We start from the raw sequence: 24,488 nt of genomic DNA on the forward strand, positions 1-24,488 counted from the left end.
GACCTGTTGAGGAATTTGCAGATTTCTTTGGCAAAAGGAGCATGAAGGATTTCATAAAAAACATATTTGTATTGGAAATATAGAAGTTAATAACTGAGAGTTCTAAGAGCAACATTGCAATTTGAAACAGTAATGTCCAACTTCTAGAGAAAATAGGCATTTTAATGGACACAAAATACAACTAGGGAGATCATTCCACAGGAAATACATTTTAAAAAAGAGAAAAATGTAAAACAGAAAAAAAAGTTGAATATGGATCATGGTAATGCAACCCTGGTGAGACATATGTCTTGAAGAGGCTGTACGCCCAATAGTTTCTGCTCCAACTAAATAGTTGGCTTAAGGTACAACTCGTGCAGTTTTCATGAAATAAAGCAGTGGTGGGCAACCTACAGTTCACAAGCTCACAAGGCCATCGAGAAGCCCACCCGAATAATCGCATGTCCAGTGGATATAAGCTAAGTAACTTGGGCTCCCAGTCACAATAAAATTACAATTGTTTTGTATGAAGATTCAGATGAACAGATCATACACAGAAAAAAATTGTTATTTGCAGCAGCTAACACATAAACCTACTGGGAAAGTGCACAGTTCAGTGAATTGGATCAATATATCACATGTACAGCTTGTAAGAATGAGAGGAGGTAGAACAGTGATTTAATGTTGTAGGCACTTTATTGATGAGTGATGTAAAAGAACACTATCAGGCTTTGGGAATTCAAATCATTTAAGTTCTTAAATTAATTGTTTTAAATTGTACTCTGTGTATGGTGTGTGTGTGTGCTTGGGAGTTGGGGTGGGTGGGGGGGTGGGTGTCAAGTTATTTCTAATACATATACAATGTCTTTTAATCTCATAAGATAAAATGTACTCTTAGATTTGTTTCTCTGTCTCATAAGTACATAGGGTGCATTTGTGAGACACTTTTAAGTAGAATTTGAATCATTTTGGAAAACATAAGCAGATTGCTAGAATCACATAAAATGTTACTATTGAGAAACATTACTGTGCGATAGCCTGAAAAAAATAGATACCTTATTCAGATTTTTTCTTGAAAACCATGGTTATCAAACTCTTTAAGCAAGAAATTTTAATTATTTTATCAAATATACAGATCAATTGAGTGAATGCTCGTTTATTTTTTGTTGTTGTTGAGAAATTATAACAATAGCAATGGAGAACATACAATGGAAACATACAAAAGCAGCTTCAACTCCAGCAGTAGAAAATGAAAGGTTAACAAAACATTCATATTTATACCACCTTATCATGTTGAAACATCTCAAAACATTTTGTGAGTAATCAGTATCACGTGTAGGGCCATAGGATCTTCAATGTTCAACTGGAAACAGGTAGATGGGATTTCAGTTTAAAGTCTCATCTGAAAGACAACATCTTCCCAAAGTGAAAGGTGCTATGCAAGTATAATTTGTTGTTGTTGTTAATGGTACTGAGGCTACAGAAGAATGCAAAGTAAAGCCAAAAGATTTCAGGCACGCCTCTTGATGTTCATTCCAATGATAGTTTTAGTTATAACCCTTCATACTTGCAGATATAGAAAAAGAGAAACTTACTATAATGCAAATATTGGTACAAGCACCTCCTCAGGGTATATTATGTCAGAGTGGATTAAACAAAACATAACCTTTCATCTCTCTTACCTAGCTTTGAATCCAGTACACAAGAATGAGATGATAGTCTCCTATCTGTGATGGTTGTCAGAGCCCCTGGTGAGATTGTCAATCTCAGTGTGGATTCCAGATCACTTTTTCTGTCCTCCCTCTAGCAGTTGACACAGTAAAGACTGATTGAAACTTACCCCATAGAAGAGTTCAGAGTCCAGCCTTGTAGATATCAAACGCCTTTAACATCACAATGTTTTATTCCAGGGCTTTGTATTACTTTATTATTTTGTTAGTTATCTGTCTGCTTAGAGCACAACCAAGTGATTTTGTTTACAGTTGTTTTTTTGTTTTTTGATGCGTTCTGAAGCAGGTATTTCCACTATGATATATATCCATTATTCAATAATGTTGTTGTAATTACCTATTTATAACCAAACATGTCTGGCTATTTAGAGGGCAATTTACTTTACTCTTTAACTAACTTAGATTTGTGGATGATTGACATCTCAGTTAAAAGGTTACTATTCCATATTTCAAATAAACTGAAATGCCTTTTTCAAGTAACAGATATTTGTTTAGTTGTTGATATTGTTAAAACATGTTTCACTTCAATTTACTAGCTTGTGTCTCTTCCTTTCCATTTCAATGTATTTCTTTCCAGATTCCCAAAGCTACTGACACCTTTATGCTCTTTGCTGCAGAGCTTCTTATAGTTTGATCCAAAAATTTACATCAAATCATAATTATATATTCCTGTATATTGTTTAACATTTCACCATTGCTGCCTACTGTTTTTTCTTTTTATTACTTTAATTTTAACTAGGTTTCTAATCTTTAGCTATCTCCATTCCTATTTCCCCCAATACATTGTGACAGCCTCAGATAAGATCACGCTCCCACTTACAAGAGTTATTCTCCTTAACAGTGACCATGCCTGACCTTGGATTTTAAGTTCTCTTCAATCCCCTTGGCAAATGCTCTCATAGTGTCTGAGGTCACGGGTGAGTGATTGCTTCAATAAGCTGTCACATTTCATTCTGGGATCAGTAGAACTAGTGTTACCTTATGCTTAAGTAGCCAAACCATTCTAACAAGTCAATTACACACACACTACATATTTTTTTCTTATAACATCTTTATTTGCTTACTTAATTCGGAAAAAGAAGTGTTTTTTTCTTTTTCATTTTGTGTGTTAGCAACAACATCACCAAGCTCATACATAACGGATAAGACCTGGATATATTGGTACAGCAATATTGGTAGATTATAGAATGAATATCTAGTCACTTATAATCTCCACATCGGTTAGTACCTCGAGGATCTCAGGTCTAATCACTCAGTGCCCTGGATTCCAGTATCTTAGCATTTTAGTCCTGACACTGATTTCCCTTGAATCTGCTGCGCGCAATTGGCTGCGGCGTTTCACCCACAAATATACAACAACAACAACAAGATTGCATTTATAGAGCGCCTTTCATGTCGGGAGGACGTCCCAAGGCGTTGAACAGTTGGGTCGGGACCCGAGCAAGGGGGAAATGGTCAGGGTGAGGGGAGGGAAGGGAGGGAGCGAGGAGGGGGTAGAGAGTTGAGAGGGGAGTTGAAGGCACGGTCAAAGAGAAAGGTCTTGAGACTGGCCTTGAAGGAGGAAAGGGAGGAGGCGGCGAAGGCACTGGGGGATAGAGTTCCAGAGCCGAGGGGCTGAGAGGCTGAAGGCCCGGCCACTGATGGTAGGGCGGTTGGGGCGGGGGACGTGGAGCAGACCGGAGCCAGAGGAACGGAGGGTACGGGCAGGTAAGTAGGGGGATAGTAGGTCAGAGAGGTAGGAGGGAGTAAGGCCGTGAATGGCCTTGTAGGTGAGGATGAGGATCTTTAATTCGATGCTCTGGGGATGGGGAGCCAGTGGAGGCGAGCGAGAGTGGGAGTGATGTGGTCCCGAAGCCTGGTGCGGGACAGTACACGAGCTGCAGAGTTCTGAATGACCTGCAGCTTGTGGAGGGAGGTGGCGGGAAGGCCGGTGAGGAGAGAGTTCCCATAGTCCAGCCTTGAGGTGATAAAGGCGTGGACCAGAGTTTCAGCAGCGTGAGGGGTGAGGTAGTGCCGTAGTCTGACGATGTTCCGGAGGTGATGGAAGACGGTGCCAGTTGTGGCGCGAATATGAGGGAGAAAGGACAGCTCAGGGTCGAACAGAACCCCGAGGTTCCTGACTGGCTTTGAGAGGTGGAGAGTGCAGCCTTGGATGCTGATGCTGTCAGCGCCTGAGGTGCGGAGGCGCTGACGCGAGCCAATCAGGATATGCAATCAATTCACTTATATTCTGTACATTCAAGTATATTCTGTGAAGCGCTTTGAGACATCTCGGAGACGTGATAAGGCCCTATATCAAATGCAAGGATGATTTTTGTTATAGTGGTCTGTCCTTCCAAGTCCTGCCAATGAGCCAAGCTGGCTGTGCTGTCATCAGTATTGCTTTGGAGAATTGTGGACGCTCCTGGCTCAGCAATCGAAGACTGTGGAGCCAGTCCCCACATTGGGACTTTGAACGTGTTGTCCAGGCTGACATTCCAATGAGATGCTTAGGGTCCCTCATTGGAGGGCATTGCCGTACCTCAGGTGAGACGTTAAACCAAAGTCTTACCTGTACCCCGCCTTGTCTAACCCCACCATTGGCGGCCTGGCCTTCAGCCACTCTACCCCCACCCTCCGGACCTCCAACCCCCAGTCCCTCCGCTCCGCTCCGCTCTCTCTTGCCTCCTTCAAGACCCTCCCACCACTTTGACCGCGCCTTCGGTCACCCTCCAACCCGCCCGCCCCCACCCTCCCTGCCCTCCACCACTCCCGATCCCAACCACCAGCTCCGGTGCGGGCGGATCCATGACTGCCCGGCGCCTTGGGACGCACTCCCCACGCGAAAGGCGCCACACAAATGTAAGTTGTTGTCGCTATTTATTATTGGTGACTCCCACGGTCGACCGCACAGGCCCCCCGCCTCCCCGTGACGTGTCCGGGAGGCCAGTCTAGGCCCCTCCCCCCAACTCCGCTATGACATCACTGGGCGTTTCCTCTCCCTCCAACCGCCCGCTTCGATTGGTTCACCGCCACCGAGTGGACGGAAGCGGATGGCGGATTTGCTGCCGGCTGATTGGCCTGTCCGTCCGTCAATCAGTCAGCGTGAGGCAGCTGGGGTGAAGGCGGGAAGTGGGTGGTGGGGAGGGAGGGAGGAGGCGGGGGTGGGGGGAAGGTCACCGACGCGACGATACATAGGAGACGGCGGCCGCGCAGAGAGAGAGAGAGAGACGGTGCAGACGCTGAGGGAGCAGAAAGGTCAGCTCGACGCGGCTTCGCGGCAAATTCGATTTCTTTTGTTTATTTTTTTTTTGGAGGGAAAAGGGAAGGGGGGGTGACGGGTTCTTCCTTTTCCTCCGCACGAGAGAGAGAGAGAGACCGTTTAAAAAAAAAAAAAAATTCTCTTTACATTTTTGGAAAGAAGGATATGAGAGATGAATAAAATGGCCGCGCCGACAATTGCGCGTGTGTGAAAGCCACCTGTTGTTTCCCTCGTGTTCTGTCGCCTTCCCGTGTGTTGCGGGGTCTTTCCCTTTATATATATATATACGTATATATATATATATGTCCCTTTTATACATGAAACTCCTCGGTATAAAGCGAGAGGCGAGCGGTTTAAATTGGCCTCGTCGTCATTGTCCTGAACGTGCAGCAGCGTCGAGTGATGTCGCAGTTGAATTGATTTGGAGATCGTTTCCCTCCTGTTTCTAAGAGCTAACGGCTGTGAGCCAGAGAGCGGCGGACAGGAAACCACGGGGGGGTCTGTAGGAAAAGGCTGAGCAAAGCCCCTGCCCCCCCCCCCACCCCCCACCTCAGCCCGACCGAGCCTCGGGCCACGCGGCCGCACTTCTCGCGCCGCTCCCGCCCCGCGCCCAGAGCTCAACAGAGACAGAACACACAGCCGTTTAACTGGCGACCCCACACCCTGTACACACCCACCCCACTGTGTACACACCCTGTACACACCCACCCCACTGTGTACACACCCTGTACACACCCACCCCACTGTGTACACACCCTGTACACACCCACCCCACTGTGTACACACCCTGTACACACCCACCCCACTGTGTACACACCCTGTACACACCCACCCCACTGTGTACACACCCTGTACACACCCACCCCACTGTGTACACACCCTGTACACACCCACCCCACTGTGTACACACCCTGTACACACCCACCCCACTGTGTACACACCCTGTACACACCCACCCCACTGTGTACACACCCTGTACACACCCACCCCACTGTGTACACACCCTGTACACACCCACCCCACTGTGTACACACCCACCCCACTGTGTACACACCCTGTACACACCCCACACCCTGTACACACCCACCCCACTGTGTGTACACACCCACCCCACTGTGTACACACCCTGTACACACCCACCCCACTGTGTGTACACACCCCACACCTTGTACACACCCACCCCACTGTGTGTACACACCCACACCTGTACACACCCACCCACTATGTGTACACCCCACACCCTGTACACACCCACACTATGTGTACACCCCACACCCGTACACACCCCACTGTATACACACCACACCCTGTACACACCCACCCCACTGTGTATACACATCACACCCCGTACACCCCAGAGTCCTGTAGCTCAGTGGTTAGAGCACTCGTTTTGCAAGTGAGAGACCTGAGTTCAATTCCCGGCAGAGGGCGAAACCTTGGGCAAGTTTCCTTACTCCACACAGAGCCTAATAATAATCCCTCCAAAACAAAACAATAATAAATTGGTCATTTTCGATCTACAACTGTTTGTGGGACATTGCTGTGCGCAATTGGCTGCCGCGTTCGCCCACAAATATACAGTCAATTCACTTTACAGTGTGTTCTGTGAAGCGCTTTGGGACGTCCTCCCGACGTGAAAAGCGCTATATCAAATGCAAGGATTATTATTATTATTATTACACACCCACCCCACTGCATGCACACCACACCCTGTACACACCCACCCCACCGTGTATACACACCACACCCTGTACACGCCCACCCCACTGTGTATACACACCACACCCTGTACACACCCACCCCACTGTGTATACACACCACACCCTGTACACACCAACCCCACTGTGTATACACACCTCACTGTGTATACACACCACACCCTGTACACACCCAGCCCACTGTGTATACCCACCACACCCTGTACATGCCCATGCCACTGTGTATACACCCCGTACCCTGTACACACCCACCCCACTGTATATACGCACCACACCCTGTACACACCCACCCCACTGTGTATACGCATGGCATCCTGTACACACCCACCGCACTGTATACGCACCGAACCCTGTACACACCCAACCCACTGTGTATACGCACCACACCCTGTACACACTCACCCCACTGTGTATACACACCACCCTGTACACACCCACCCCACTGTATACGCACTGCACCCTGTACACACCCACCCCACTGTGTATACGCACCGCACCCTGTACACACCCACCCCACTGTGTATACACACCACACCCTGTACACACTCACCCCACTGTGTATACGCATGGCATCCTGTACACACCCACCCACTGTGTATACGCACTGCACCGTGTACACACCCACCCCACTGTGTATACACACCACACCCGTGCAGCGTAGCTTTACTAGGTTAGTACCAGGGATGAAGGGGATGAGTTACGAGGATAGGCTGACCAATTTGGGCCTATATTCTCTAGAATATAGAAGAATTAGTGGGGATCTTATAGAAACCTATAAGATCATCAAAGGGCATGATAGAGTAGATAGTGGGAGATTGTTTCCCCTGGTTCGAGAAACTAAAACCAGGGGTCACAACCTTAAAATCAGAGGCAGCCCTTTCGCACTGAGTTGAGGAAGAACTTCTTCACTCAAAGGGTAGTGAATGTAAGGAACTCACTACCCCAAAGGGCTGTTGACGCTCAGTCCTTGAACATATTCAAGACTGAGTTAGATAGATTTCTTATTGCAAAAGGGATTAAGGGATATGGGGATAAGGCAGGGTTATGGTATTAGCTGGAGTTAGATTAGAAGATCAGCCATGATTGAATGGCGGGGCAGGCTCGAAGGGCCGAATGGCCTACTCCTGCTCCTACATGTTATGTTACACCCTGTACACACACTCCACTGTATACACACCACACCCTATACCCATACACCACCGTATACACACCACACCCTGCACACACCCACCCCACTGTACACACACTGCACCCTGTACACACACCACTGTGTACACACACCACACCCTGTACACATTACACACAAACCCACTGTGCAAACACACACCAAAGTGTATACACCCCATATACTGTACATCCTGTACACACATATCATGTATGTACATACCCAGTAAGCAGTGTACACTCCCCCACTGTATACCACCACAGTATGCACACACTGTGTACATATGTACAACCTGTACATAATGTATACACCACCACACTCTACACACAGTGTATTCACATCGTGTACACACCTCTACACTCTCACAGTGTACGCATCCTGAAAACACAGCCACTTTGTACGCAAGTGTACACACACACCACAGTGTATACCCCCCACCTCACACACAGTATACGCACACACACCACAATGTACACACACAGTGTATATACTTTGTACATACTGTTTTTGTTCACGTGGAAGTTACCAGGCATGAGAACGTTACTCTTGAGAAATGGAGGAATGCTCTTTTCTCTCTGACTAAAGTATATTTTAAAGAAATCAGGCTGAGTAATTGCTTTTTCGGTACTTTTTTATTTTCCTTAAATATAAAAGACAAATAAAAATGGGTCAGGGCACGGGAAGGATGTTTTCAAACACTGCTGCTATTATGCTTGCCTACAAGAAATACACAATGACTTCTATATTTTACAGTATATCTTGCGAAGCGCTTTGAGACATGAAAGGTGCTTTATCAAATGCAAGGATTATTATTTTGTTTATGGATGTGAATGTGTAACTTGATTAGTTGTATGATTTTAAGAGTTAAAAGAGTAATGCTGATATAAAAGAGTAAAGTAATGTTCAGTCAACTGCAAACAGTTTACTACAATTCAGTTGATTGGTGCAGTATAGTACAGCAAAACACCAGATAACTTGTGACTTCAGGATAAAAGGGCTAAGTGACGAATTATCTGCAGTTAAGCATGTGCATAAATACGTAAATTAATGCAGCTGAGATATTGACAGCATGATGACTGAAATGGTAGTGACATGTTAAACCAAGCTGAACTTATCAAGAATTTACAGTAACTACTTTCTAATAGTCTGAAAATAGATGAGAAATATCTGTTATTTTCAATATACTTGATATCACGTCATGGCTATAATGAATAGTGGTGCAGAAATATATAGAAAAACTATTCTGAAAACCCATTTTGTCTTGGGTTTTTAATATAGATTTGAGTACTCCCTGTGATCATGACAGCAGAAAACCTAGACGTGACAAATGGGTCCAATAAACTTGGATCAGCGAACCAGAATGAAGCAGCATTGCTTGCTCTGATGGACCAGACTGGCTACACCATGATACAAGAAAACGGACAAAGAAAGTTTGGTGGACCACCACCAGGTAAGAGCATCATATTAAAGAAATGCAAATGTTAGAAGGTAGACCATCCTCACAGCTCCTTTTTCTTCCTTTACTTCGTCACATACAAGGCATCCACAAGTTCTTGTAAGATGCAATGTCCACAGCCTTCAGTACAGTCTAGGAAACTGGCATGCTAACTTGAAAGCCAGGAAAAATGTACATTTGTAAATATTTCAAAATAATCATTTTATACTCTATTTTATTTGATTCACGTATAATAACATTCCAAATCAAGATGAATAATTAAATATTTCTATTTTTACAGGTTGTGAAAAATGGAAATACAATTGAATATCCAGCAATAGATTAATTCATTCAGTAATGTTTGGATCTTTATGTGGAGAAATGGTAGAAATTATAAGAATTCATTTGAAATTGTATTGTGTCATGAAGTGGGCTAGAGAATACTTTTACCCCCAAGACCTGGATTTGAATCAAGCCCATACTAGTTCTTTAATGAAATAACTAAGAAAATAGATAAATAAAGGTAAGGCTGTGGATGTGATATTCTTATTTTTTCAGAAGGCTTTTGATAAAATGCTGCGTAGGAGGCTTGTTGAAAAAATGAAGGCAGATGGCATAAGTGGAAACAGCAGCGTGGGTAGAAAGTTGTTTAAAGGATTGGAAACAGATGACAGGAGTATATGGTTGTTCCTCAGAATGGAGAGATGTAATTTGTGGTGCTCCCTAGTGGTCTGGCATGTATTAGGATCAGACACTGTTATTTTCCATTTATAAATATTGTGGATTCTGCTGTAAGAGGCACAATTCCTAAGTTTGCAGATGACAAAAATAGGGAGTGTATCTAACAGTGAAGAATATTGTATGCAACATCAGGTGGACATAGAGAGGTTAGCTGATTGGACAGAGAAATAGCAAATGAAATTTAATGCAAATAACAACTTGCATCTATGTAGTGCCCTTCATGGAGTGCACAACAGCAGCGTGGCCTTGACCCAAAGCCGGTGTGGAGGGGGGGAGGTGGCCGATGACTGAAGGAATGGTCAGAGGAAAATTTTCAGGTGTGATCATGGGCAGAGAGCGATTGAGGCAAAGAGTTTCAGAGATTCTGGGTATAGTGTCTGAAAGCATGGCTCCAATTTGTGGGGACAAGATACGTGCAGCAGATCTGTGCCGATTGAAACAAAAGCAGTGGGGTGTGAGCAGATCAGAGAAGTAGGGAAGTGCCACTCCGTGAAGTGATTTGAATACAAGAGTGAGGATCTTGAAATTGAGCCATTTTGAAACAGCGAGGCAGTGGACCCTGGCAAGTACTGGTGTGTGCAGAGCCAAATATGGTTGAGGACACAGACAGCAGAGTTTTGAATCATTTGAACCTTGTTAATAGTAGGACTAGGGGGATTGGTGAGGAGTGCATTAGAAAAATAGAGGAAGGCAGGTAATGTGGAGGTCGAGGAAGGCAGTCCTGGTCAGGGCTCAGATGTGGGTTAGGAAGGATAAGTGCGGATTGAACCTTGCGTGTTTGTTTTGGATTTCTGTTGTACCAAATATTATATTTGGTAATATTTGAATGCGTTTGTTCCCTCGTGCATGCGTTTATCACCTCCCGCTTGGATTATTCAAACAGATTTCTCACTGGTCTCCCGAACTCACCATTCACAAGATCCAGCTCATTCAAAACTCTGCTGCCCGCATACTGACCTGGACCAAACTTCATATCTACATCTCACCAGTTCTGTCCAGGCTCCACTGGATCCCCATCACCGAACGGATAGACTTCAAGATCCTCACACTCGTGTTCAAATCTATTCATTTCCTGGCACTTTCCTACCTCTCCAACCTCCTCACTCCCCAATCCACAAATCGGTACTTCCGTTCAACTGGCACCGGCCTCCTACTCGTCCCTCACACCCTCTACTCCACCATCGCAGGTCACGCTTTCAGCCACTCCGCCTCGAAACTCTGGTACACTCCCTCAATCCCTCCGCCTTGCCCCTCTCTTCCCCTTTTTCAAGTCCCATTTGAAAACCTTCCTCTTTGGCCATACTTACGGCCACCTCTCCCCCCCCCACCCCCAGCTCGGAGTCAGGCTCCGCCACTGTTAAGTGCTCTGAGGCGCTACCCTGCATGGAGGGCGCTACATAAGTGTAAGTTGTTGTTTATAATTTTTTTTAAAAAAGGGATTGAACCTTGCGTCAGGTTTGCTACAGGCTCAGTGAGTCGGAGGGATAGGTATGGAGGATTAAGAAGTTCTTAACTTCACAAATGAAAACTGAAAAGATAATCAGCTTTTTATATCAGAAATGGAAAGGTTTTAAAGTTTAAAAAGCATGCTACAATTCTATTCCAGTTATTCAGTGCTAGTAATGCTTAAAATAATAATAATAATCCTTGCATTTGATACAGCGCTTTATCAGTTCTTCTAGATGGCGTCTCGGAGCACTTTATCTGGAGGATTGTTGGCCAGGACACTCGGAGAACCCTTCAATTTTGAGTAGTGCCACGGGATCTTTAACATCCAACTGAACAGAACAAAGGGACTTTGTTTTAACATCTCATTGGAAAGACGGCACCTCAGACAAAGGAGCACTTCTCTTAGTAGCCTAGACGGTGGTTACTTAATCCATGGCTGTTTGTGGGACACTGCTGTATGCAATTGGCTGCTGCGTTTCGCCCACAAAATATACAATCAATTCACTTTACAGTATATTCTATGCAGTGCTTTGAGACGGCTGAAAGACGTGATAAAGACCTTTGAATTGCTCAGCCTGAACTATAACATTGCTGCTTCTCCTCATGATGATCCTCGTCAGTGGACTAACCATGCCTCGCTGCTCCCCCCCCCCCACTGTTCAATTCCTATCCTTGCTTGACCATTCCACAGCCTCCCTCTACTCCAGCCTGCGAATCCTCCATCAGGGCCACCGTGGCAGATGCCGCAGCTGTCCAACAGCAGCCACTCTGACTGCTCTATCCCCCATTCTCGTCGCAAGGCTGATCGGTTCCTGACCACGGGTAGCTAACCTCTCCCTGATCCACATCCCCACCCTCCCTGTCAGTCCTCACCCTCGCTCCTCACATTCCACCGCCAACTGTCCCCTCACCATTGGTTTACAAAATGTCTGCTCTCTCCAACAAAACACTGACCATCCAAGACCTCATTGCCGACGAAAACATTCTCACCCTCACTGAAACCTGGATTACTCCAGGCGACATCTTTCCCCTGATAGAGGCCACCTGGTTTACTGTAGTGGCGGTATGGCTCTCATCTCACGGTCCCCACTCAGTCTATCCCTTTACTCCTCTGGAACCGTCCCCTCTGAGCACCTTATCCTTTACCACCCCTCCAAACTTTCTCTCAAAATTCTCCTTATCTATTGCCCCCCCCCCCAGCCTTCCCCCACCTTCATCCCCAACATCTCCACCCTCCTATCTTCCCTAACCCTCTGCTCCAAACGCCTCCTCCTAGGCGATTTCAACCTTCACTTTACCCCCTCCTGCTCTACCTCTGCTGACTTTTTCTCCCTTATCACCTCCCTCAACCTCTTCTTCCACATCCACTCCACCACCCACGTTCGCGGTCAACCCCTTGACCTGGTGATCTCTCGGGGCCTCACTGTCTTGGACCTCATCATCATTGACAAAGCGATCTCGGACTATCACTTCATCTCCCTAAACTCCTCAATCCCTCTCCCCACTGCCATCCAACACCTCCACCTCCTCCGGCCCCTGGAAAAAAATCTCCCCCCCTCCCTCTCGGCTGCCTTGGAGTCATCTGAGCTCGTTCCCCTCTGAGCTTCCTCCCTCAATGACCTCCTCTTCTGTCACTCTTTCCATGCCTCCCTCTCCTCCACTCTTGATTCCCTTGCTCCCCTCCCTTCCCGAACCGTCTCCTATTCACGTATGTCACCATGGTACACCAGCCATCTCCGCTCCGTTAAAGCACAGGTGCGTGACATTGAATGCACCTGGCTTAAATGAAACTTAATGGTCCATCGGCAAATCTGGCTGGACCTTATCAAATCTTACCGCTCCGCCCTCGCCTCCGCTAAATCGTCGTTCTACTCCAAGACTATCTTAGAGGCTAAGGACAACCCCAGGCTCCTCTTCTCCATCACAAACCGGCTCCTCCACCCACCGTCTCACTCCTCACCCATCCTCACCTCAAATGCCAACTGCGAGGGGATCCTGGACTTTCTCGAATCCAAAGGCGAGGGGATCCGCTCAGCTGCCTCTGCCATTCCGTTAACTACATGCTCCCCATCTCCCCCTCCCAACCGGCCCGTATACATCCCTCATGATCCTCTCTGTCCATTGATTCTGTCCATTGACACTCCAACCTCTCTTTCCTCTCCAAGGTCCTGGAATGAGTTGCTGTTTCCCAGCTTGGCTCCTTCCTCTCCCGCCACTCCCTTCACGAACCCCTCCAATCGGGTTTCCATGCTGCCCACAGCACAGGAACAGCGCTGGGCAAAAAAGACAAATGACATTCTGTCCATCTGCAACCAGGGCTCCCTCTGCCTCCTCGTCCTCTTTGACCTCTGCTGCCTTCGACACCGTCGACCACTCTATCCTCATCCACTGCTTCTCTCACCTCAACCTTCAGAGCTCTGTCTTTGACTGGTTCAGATCATACCTCTCACACCGCCTCCACTTATTTCGACAAACTGTTTCTCCTCTAGCCCCTGCACCGTCTCGTGTGGTGTTCCTCAGGGCTCTGTCCTTGGTCCCCTCTTCAATATCTATATGCTCCCTCTTGGTGACATCATCCACAGACATGGGGTCAATTTCCACATGTATGCGGATGACACACAACTGTACCTCTGCCTCCACACTTGACTCCAGGACCACTGCTGTCCTGACAGAATGTCTGTCAGACATCAAGTCCTGGATGAGAGCTAACTTTCTTCAGTTGAACGTCAACAAGACCGAGGCTCTCCTGATTGGCTCCCGTCAGCGCCTCCACACCTCAGGCACTGACAGCATCACCGTCCATGGTTACACACTACACCTTACTAAGCCAGTCCGGAACCTTGGGGTCTTGTTTGACCCTCAACTATCCTTTCTACCCCACATCTGTGCCATGACTCGCTCTGCCTTCCCCCTCCTCCACAACATCGCCCGGCATTGCCACTGTCTCACACCGCAGGCTGCTGAAACCCTCATACATGCAGTCATTACATCGAGGCCTGACTGCAAACCACTTGCTTGTCGGCCTCCCAAACTCTTCCCTCCATCGGCTGCAGATCATCCAGAACACTGCAACCTTGTCCTCTCCTGCACCAGGCTCTTTGACCCTATCACCCCCATCCTCGCCCAACTCCACACTGGTTTCCCATCACACATAGGATACAGTTCAAGATTCTGGTCCTCACCTTCAAAGCCCTCCATGGTCTTGCTCCCCTCTACCTCTGTGACTTCCTAACTATCAACCATCCTGCTCGCTCCCCCTGCTCGACGGGCTCCGGCCTGCTTCACGTGCACCGCCTTGCTCGCCCCACTAGCAGGGGAGCCTTCTATCACTCTGCCCCCACCCTCTGTAACTCCATCCCACAGTCCCCCTTCCCTTGCTTCTTTCAAGACCCATCTCGAGACCCTACTCTTCGACTGTGCTTTCGATCATCCTGCTCCCCCTCTGCTCTCCACTCTCCCAGATCCTGACCCCCAGCTCCGGTCCAAAACTCTTGTCTGTCCCGCCCAGCTTGATTGCTGAAAAGTATTAGGAAAAAAAAGGGGAACTTCACCATAGAGTATTACGAAAATCAGGGAAAAGTGATCCCTTGATTCCTATTGCACATTCCTTAATACCTAGTTAAGAGTGATAGTACGAAGTCTTAGAATTGTCATCTGCCCATCTTGCTCTCTAAATTAAATTTGATGCATGAGCGAGGGACACTGGAGAAAAGGCAACCAGTTGAAAAATAGGTTTCATGGAATCCCAAAAGGAAGCAAATCTCTTCATTTAGCTAACATGTCTAATTCATTGTAAAAGTGAGTACTGATGCATTTGTTTGTAATGTTGGAACACAAAATATGGTACTTATTACTTTATCTTATTACAGGTTGGGAAAGTCCACCTCCACCTCGTGGATGTGAAGTATTTGTAGGAAAGATTCCACGTGACATGTATGAAGATGAATTAGTACCTGTTTTCCAGAGAGCAGGAAAAATTTATGAATTCAGGCTGATGATGGAATTCAGTGGTGAGAATCGAGGCTATGCTTTTGTAATGTATACTACAAGAGAAGAAGCTCAGAATGCTATCAAAATGCTGAACAATTATGAAATTCGACCTGGAAAATTTATTGGTGTCTGTGTTAGCTTGGATAACTGCCGACTCTTCATTGGTGCAATTCCAAAAGAAAAGAAAAAAGAAGAAATCCTTGAAGAAATGAGGAATGTAACGGAAGGGGTTGTAGATGTCATTGTTTACCCAAGTGCTACTGACAAAACAAAGAATCGTGGATTTGCCTTTGTAGAATATGAATCTCACAGAGCTGCTGCCATGGCTAGAAGAAAGCTTATCCCAGGTACTTACTATTTATTGTATTTTAAAAATAACCTGATAGATGAGCAAAACTTAAAAAATCACCAAACGTAAAAATCATTTTGGAAAAAAAAGCTTTTTTTTTCTTTCAACAAAATAATTGTTTTATAAGACAACCTGACAAGTTCAATTTGTTGGTTTCCTGACAATACTGTTTATCTAGTTCCTATTTTCAGACAAATTGAGATTCTGTGGAAAATTTACTGAATTTGGTCCCAATGTTTTATGCTTTTTTATGAGTATTATCTTAAAAGTATTGTCATACAATACTGGGCTGCTTCTATAGGAAACCTGCTTGTCAGCCATCTTCACCACAACCATTTGCTATAAAATATACAGTAACTACACTTCACAGTAAAAATCCTATGAAGAGCTTTGAGATGTTCTGACGACATGATAGGACGTTATATCAAATGCAAAGATTATTTTTTTTAACCGTATGGAATTTGCTAACTGATGATTTTAGAGTTGATATTGAGATCTATGGATCTTTGTCAGTAACTGTATAGCTTTTTACCCTGGATCTACCCTACTCTGTACTGTTAGTTAATCTCAGATTAAGGCAATTAAACCAATACTATTTGGGGTATTCTTAGTTATGGAGGGTAGAATCAACCAGACTCTAGTGCTCTCTCTCTCGATGGCTGGATGTGGAGTCCTGTAGCTCAGTGGTTAGAGCACTGCCTCTCAAACGAGAGACCTGGGTTCGATTCTCGGCAGGCGAAACCTTGGGCAAGTTTCCTTACTCCACACACCTAATAATAATCCCTCAAGAAAAAAACTCAATAATGAATTTGTCACTTCAATCCACGACTGTTTGTGGGACAATGCTCTGCGCAATTGGCTGCCACATTTCGCTTACAAATGTACAGTCAATTCACTTTACAGTGTATTCTGTGAAGCGTTTTGAGACGTCTAGAAGACTTGAAAAGTGCTATATCAAAGGCAAGGATTATTATTATTATAACCTGCTATCATTCACTGTCGAGGCTCATAAATAAAGAACTGGCACTTGGCAGAGAGTGGCTGGCACCTATGAAACCGGTTCATGCCTCAGGAAGGGAGGAAGAGAGAATTAAAAAAATGTCTATATTGTTAAAATATAGGCTCATTTTACCACTCAGTGTGATGGTACTTATTTTTGGATTATTTGTGGTAACAGAAAAATCAAAAGTAGTAACACTTAGCAATTTTTTTTGGTAAAACTGCACTACATATTTGCTGGAATCCTATCCTACAATTATGTGTGTAGGTGTGTTAAAAATTTTAATTAATTTTTATTGTAAGAATAATAGCAGTTTCTCATTCACTCAGCTGAATCCAAACCTGTCTTCAATCTATAATAACAATAATCCTTGCATTTGATATAGGTCTTATTACGTCATTGAAACATCTCAAACCTCTCACATGATATACTATAAAGTGTTGGCAAAATGTGGCAACCAATTGCGCACAGCAATGTCCCACAAACAGCCATGGTATGAGTGACCAATTTTATTTGAAGGATTTGTTAGCCAAGACACCAGGATACACTCCCTTCTCTTTTCGAATAGTGCCCTGGGATCTTTAACATCCAACTGAACAGGCAGATAGGACCTCGATTTAAGGTCTCATCCGAAGGACGTTACCTCCGACAATGCAACACCCCCCCAGCACTGCACTGAAGTGTCAGGTTAGACTATATGAATCCAAGTCGCCCAACATGAGTCTTGTACCCACAACCTACTGACTCAGGTGGGAATGTTACCACTGTACCAGGTGGCTTCATTCAGTTCCCAATAGGGGTCAATTGTGAACTCAAGAACTGAAATCCTGACTCATACTTTCCTCACTAACCTAAAGAGTACTGAGACTAATTATAGAACCTCGATTGCTGTACCATTTTATCTCATCCTTCCAGAATATCACTCTGCTGTCTTATCACAGCATCAAGCTGTGTTTTTTAAATGAGCCCAGGATTCTAGCCTCAATCACCCTCCCAGGTAAACTATTTCCGTGATTAAATACCTTCTGGATAAAGAAATGCGTCCTAGTGTCTGTCCATTCGATAGGGGCGGAATCTTGCTGCTCACCATGTTCAGCATTGAGATGAGTGAGGCAATGGAAAGCAGAAAACACAGAATATGGTGATCTTAAAGATGCGAGTGTAGGTCATGTTGAGTAATAGTCAGATAAATTTGCTTTTCTTCAACATAAGTTTGCTCATTTAACTTACTAAAGATCAATATTTACACTTGCAGTATGAGATGCAGCATTGCATGAAGAAAGTAGTGGAAAGGTGGAACTGTTTGATTTTCTTTACCAAATGTAGCTGTCTTCCTGATAAAGAGGTATATTAAAAAAGAAGTAAAGATGCATATTGTACTGACTGGGAAGTATTTTTGACAGCTATGAATCCACAAGATAAGGCTAGATGTAATGTGGGATGTAAAAAGTTTGTTCATGTCCGTAATAGTATGCCTTGTGTTGATGAGAGCTGGATCCAGAATGAAGAAGTAATAAAAAAAAGCTGTTTGCACTAAGGTTATGCTCTATAAATGTAATTTTGATGTTGTTTGTTGTTATACAAATAAGTTTTTAATGAGCAGGGCATGTGTGGCTTGTGGCTGAAGATCAGTACTCACAAGGCAATTGTATAATAATATTCATAATCCTTAAACTGGGTATAGCACTTCATCGTGTCATCGAGACTTCTCAAAGCACTTTAAAGGGTATATTGTAAAGTGGATTGACTGTATTTTGTGGACGTATATTCTGTGTATGTATTTTAGTGGGGTAAACACTATGTGGAGAATCAAAGCTGAGATTGTTGGACTCTTTATAAGATCTGAATAGAAGAGTGATGGTCGACAGGTGTGGCAATGTAGCATCTTGGCCAGTCTGGTTATCTTGGCCAAATTGATTATTTATAGTTATGGTATAAATCTCTTATATAAGGGGCATCATATGTAAGGTAAGACAGGATTAGTTGGTAGCATGTTCACCTTTGAGTCAGAAGGTTACAGATTCAAGCCCGATGTCAGGATTTGGAACCCATATAATCTACGTTGATGGTGCAATGCATGGGGTGTGCTGTATTTTCAGAGAAGCCTGCTTCGGATGAAAGGTTAAACTGAGGTCTTGTCTGGCTGTCTAGGTGGTCGTTAAAGATTCCAGGCATTTGTGAAAAGAGAAGTTTCTCCCAGTGTCCTTGCCAACATTCCTCCAAATAAAATTGGTTGCTTTTGGGACATTGCTGTTTGCAAAATTGGCTGCTGCGTTCACCCACAAAATTCACACAATAATAGAGTTTATTGTGATGCGCTTTGAGACGTCTCAATGATTACTCTCAATGATTATTCTCATACTTAGAACACTCTTGTCCACACGATCGCCTTATGTGTGAAATGAATTTATTATGTGAATATTTTCTCTTTCATGCATGTTACAACTCAATATGTTTCTAAATATTTGGTCATGAAATGATAGATATTACAGAATAGAAGACGGTCATCAGCTCATGGTGTGCTAGCTTCTCTCCTTGTGCTAACTATTTTAAAACCAATTTCCTGTCTTCACTGATGGAATAAAAGTCCCTTCTGTTGACTATAAGGGACAAGTGGATATTGCCCTTGTGTGTGAGTTCCAAGCCACCAAAACTGTCTTTTACTTTGTAGAAAATGCCAGGCTGCATATGTGAATTCTGCACACATTGGCAATGCTCAAGGGAAGATTTATCCTTAATACAAATATGTGATGGCAGTACTCCCAAGGGTTAAGTGTAATAATGTAATCTCTGGGTTAAAATAATGATTATAAACAGAATATGTTATCTAAATGCTTTAGTTAGATTACTACTTTGCAGTAATTTCCTAAATATTCATTATTTGAATAACAATAGCAAATTTACAATTATATAGCGCCTTTCACGTCAGGAGGATGTCCCACTAATATCAACCTCTATAAGTACTAATCAACAGTGTCTTGGAACAACGTAATTAATAATAATAATCCTTGCATTTGATATAGTGCTTTTCATGTCTTCTAGACGTCTCAAAGCGCTTCACAGAATAGACTGCAAGTATATTTGTGGGCGAAATGCGGCAGCCAATTGCGCACAGCAGTGTCCCACAAACAGTCGTGGATTGAAATGACCAATTTATTATTGCTTTTTTTTGAGGGATTATCAACCCTTAAAAATTCTAAACTAAAAAGTATTTTTTAGAAGTTAATAACTTTTTTCAAAATAAAAAATACGATACGTTGTGGACTCTTTTCAGGAACGTTTCAGTTGTGGGGCCATACTATTCAGGTGGATTGGGCAGATCCAGAGAAAGAAGTCGATGAAGAAACTATGCAAAAGGTTAAGGTATTGTACGTGCGAAACCTGATGATATTGACAACAGAGGAGACTATCAAGATGGAGTTTAACAAAATCAAACCTGGAGCAGTTGAACGTGTAAAAAAACTCAGAGACTATGCATTTGTACACTTCTTTGACAGGGATGATGCAGTTACTGCTATGAATATGATGAATGATAAGTGTATAGATGGTGCTAGCATTGAGGTCACCCTTGCAAAGCCAGTTAATAAAGATGGCTCTTGGAAATACACTCAAGGTAGTCAATTTAATCTTAATTGTGAAAGTCAACGACTGACGTTTACAAACAAAGAGGATGGAGGACAAAAAACCCCAGGAAGATCGCCAAGTTTACCAGCACGTCTGAATGGTCATCACAGCCCATGCTCACCTGAACTGGAGAGGTGCACTTATCCTCTTTTCCCAGGAATAAAGCTTACACCTTTAAGTATATATGCATTAAAGCCTTGTCATTTTCAGTCCTCTGTCACACATTTGGATTATTACTGCAACAAAAATAATTGGGCACCACCTGAATACTACCTCTACTCCACTACTAGTCAAGATGGGAAGCAGCTGCTTGTTTACAAAGTGGTTATTCCATCCCTTGCAAACAGTTCGCAAGGTACACTAAGCCGTTTCATGCCTGACAAGCTCTGCACGATGCTGGAGGATGCTAAGGAATTGGCAGCACAGTATGCATTAACACATTTAGGTAGGTTGTTATTTGCTATTCATAATGAATTTGAATGTACTAAAATATGATCCATTCAAACATAACTGAATATAGTGTTTTGTTTAGATATTTGACCACAATACTGTACTCCCCATCTGTGAGCAGGGCTCCTTTAGGCTCCCTATCCTCTTCAGCCTCTAACACAGTTGATACGGTCAGCTCTGCCAACCAATATATCCTTCTCCACGGTGTGTCCTACCTGCTCAGCCCTGGCTGCGTTCTCTCTTGGTTTCACACTTACCTATCCCAACGTCTTCATTTCATTTTCTCCGATGGCTTCTCCTTCCCTTCCCCTTAGTGATATCATCCACACCCACCTTTCTTTTTGCTTCTCCCCTCCATTTCAGGACCACTGCTTTAATGACCAAATGTTTTTGCCCCGGCCAATTGCTTCTCAGCTCAACCACTGACAGGGGATGCTCCCTTTACCTCATGGAGCTGAGATGGAACCTTGGTGTTTCTGTCCCTCCTCAAATATCCTTTAAACTTTACAGCTGAGCTCTCGTTAGCTCTGCTTTCCTCTGCTTCTGCAATATTAGCAGCTCCCTCCGCCACTGTATCTCTCTCCCCCACCCCCCCAAAGTTGCCAAGAACCTCATCCATGGCTTCATCACTTCCAGTCTCGAAAACTCTGCTTGCTAAATTCCCCAGTTCCTCCCTACACAAACTACAAAAATCTGCCGGCTGTTCTCCTGCACCACAGGTCATGGGCCCATCACCCATGCCCTTGTTTTATGCTATTGGCTCCTCAACCCCCAGCAGATAGAACTCAAGATGATTATTCCTCACTTACAAATGCCTCAATGGCCTTACTCCACCCTGCCTTTGCGAATTCAGTGCTCTTGCTGCTCCATCCACACAGCAAATGCGTCCTCTGCCTGATCCACCCGACCATCGTAGAATTATTATAATTATTAATTCAGCCATTCTGTCCCTGTTTTCTAGAACTCCTTTGCCGAGTCCCTCTCTCCCTGCTTTCAAAACTTGCCTTAAGACTGTGCTTCTGGACACCTTTCCCTTCAGTTCTCCCCCCACCCCTAACCCCTGCTTGGACTCCCAGCCAGTTGCACAAAGTGCTTCAAGACTTCCTATCTTCAACAAATAATCCTTAACTATTATATAATAATCTTGTGGTTTTATTGCAGATATTAACACCTCTGAATATATGAATGTTTTGCTGAGATTAAAAGGAAGTTTAGTTCATTCACGTGTTTTACATATAGGTAAAATATAGATATATGGTCAGACACAAGTTACAGATCTTTTAGCCCTACATTTTGATTACATGCTGTTTATAGCAAAGTATATTGGTCTCATTGGGTTTGTTGAAGTGATTATTCATATGTTGAGAGAAATGCTAATTTGAGTCGAAACAATGTGCTTTCTTTGGCGTATGATTGAGCGAGGGAAAGAGGTTTCCCTATCTTGACTAATATCCCCAATAGTTAGGATCGTTATCTTCCACTGGCTTAGTCAGGTTACAGTAGTTCATTTATTTCTACTCCTGCAGTGGTTTGAGTAGTTTGGAGAGGTAATGGCGACTAGGTCTTCAGGAAAGGGATCCAGAGTCTCTGCTGTTTCCCCTATTCCAAATGGAGGACACACAATCCATACTGATTGGGACTAGCAATGAAAGTTACGTTAACTTGCATGCTGCAGATAGTCGGTGATCCTTCCTTGTCCTATGGGCAGTCCCTATTGGCAGAGCCTGGTCCTGAGGGTCCATTTTCTGTGTGAGTGTAAAACCATATTGCTGGTTGTCTCCTGGAATGGTTGATCTTAAATTTAAGAGAGTAAAATCTTCAACTGACCTGGTATATTTTGTTGCATGTGGTGATGGTGTGTGTTTTTTCACACTTATGATTTGCCCTATTATCTAGTGACCCAGGTCTTTTACTTCAAACTTTCTGTTATTTTCTGGAAGTGAAAATCTTTATTCTTTGTCTTCATACATTGCTTCAGGTGGGATTTCCTTTTATAAAGGTGTGTATAACAAAGTTTGCTATTTTTAGTGAACATCGTTTGATTCAACTGAAAGTTGTAGCATGTTAATTTGTGAATGTTAGAGTACTTTGCATATTTTTATGTGTTAAAATACCACAGTTAAAAAGTACTTATGAAATATGTGAGGTCGATCTGGCTGCAACATCTGTCACCCCATTGATCGCTAGGGTTGATTCGGCTGATCTGGCTGGCTAGGCGGGTGTCCCCCTTCCCTCACAGCTCCATGTGCGTCCCTCCCGAAGCTCAGCGCTCGGTCGCAGAGGACGACCCCTTAGGAGAAGGGCCGCTCCCGCCGGTCTAGGGTATATGACGTAGCTAGTCCCCTGCTATAGACCAAACCAAGACCATTTGTAGGATCACGTAGGGAAGTCAAACTCCTCCAAGGCTTCAAGATTACAAGAGTCAGGAGGTTATGATTAACCTATATAAAACACTGGTTAGGCCTCAGTTAGAATACTGCGCCCAGTTCTGGGCACCACATTATAGGAAGGATGTTAAGGCATTGGAAAGGGTGCAGAGGAGATTTACGAGGATGGTACCAGGAATGAGGGACCTTGATTATGAGGAAAGACTAGAGAGGCTGGGATTATTTTCATTGGAGCAGAAAATGTTACGAGGAGATCTAATAGAGGTCTTCGAAATCATAAGGGGATTTGATAGGTTAGAAAGGGAAAAACTGTTTCCACTGGTGGGTGTGTCGGTGACTCAAGGTCACAGATTTAAAATAGTCTCTAAAAGAAACAGAAGGGAGGTGAGAAGAATTTTTTTCACGCAGCGAGTTGTTCGAATCTGAAATGCATTGCCTGAAAGGGTGGTCGAGGCCGATTTAATAACTACTTTTAAAAACGCGGTGGACGGGTATTTGAGGAGGACGGGTTTGCAGGGTTACGGGGAAAGGGCTGGGAAGTGGGATTGACATTAATTGCTCTATTCAAAGAGCTGGCACAGACTCGATGGGCCAAATGGCCTCTTTTTGTGCTGTACAATTCTATAATTCTATAATTCTATTTATTCATGTATTTTCAGACTACAGTTTGCGTCGGACCAATTCTGTGAATAGCCTTTCTCAAGTTGGTACAGCTCTTCCTGTTTCCGCATCCAGCCTGCTTCAGTATACATCCAGGCCTTACTCGTATCCTAGTTATCCATTGTCACCCACACTACCTCTTGGTAACAGCAATCATATTGGACAGCGGTTGTATGTCTCCAGCCACGGATCTTTCTTCTAAAAAAGTATTGTAGGTTGAATAACAAAATATTGTAAATGTTTTTTTTTCTTGGAGCACAGATTGACAGGTTGACTTTCTCAAAAAAATTTTGTTCGATTGTTACACTGTATGGAATTTATTGAAGCACAAATGTGTAACCTCTTTCTGTGTATTAAAGTTTTATCAAATTGTTTTTACATTCTTGTTAAAAATTTGAGAATGCTGTTCTGAATTTGTCGTTTTTTCATCGCAGTGACAAATTAATTGCCTTTGTTGTCCTTTAGCTATCTTAGTGCTTAACACCTATGGCATGATTAATGTAATAAGGTGAAGATTTCTACTAGGACTTAACTATAGCTGGAGTTCACTGTCACTGTTTCACGCTGTTA

General features: G+C 44.0%; 1 protein-coding gene across 1 annotated transcript; it reads left to right on the top strand.

The window, feature by feature from the left end:
• The first annotated feature begins 4,826 nt into the window (after positions 1 to 4,826).
• Positions 4,827 to 24,279, top strand: LOC121849580 (probable RNA-binding protein 46). The gene is made up of 5 exons (XM_042337647.1): positions 4,827 to 4,946; positions 9,112 to 9,283; positions 15,328 to 15,795; positions 20,072 to 20,866; positions 23,918 to 24,279. Exons 2-5 carry the CDS (start codon positions 9,133 to 9,135, stop codon positions 24,118 to 24,120), a joined length of 1,617 nt encoding a protein of 538 aa, XP_042193581.1. The 5' UTR covers positions 4,827 to 4,946; positions 9,112 to 9,132; the 3' UTR covers positions 24,121 to 24,279.
• The last annotated feature ends 209 nt before the right edge of the window (positions 24,280 to 24,488 follow it).

The sequence above is a fragment of the Callorhinchus milii genome, unplaced genomic scaffold (assembly GCF_018977255.1).
Source record: "Callorhinchus milii isolate IMCB2004 unplaced genomic scaffold, IMCB_Cmil_1.0 Scaffold1, whole genome shotgun sequence".
NCBI lineage: Eukaryota > Metazoa > Chordata > Chondrichthyes > Chimaeriformes > Callorhinchidae > Callorhinchus > Callorhinchus milii.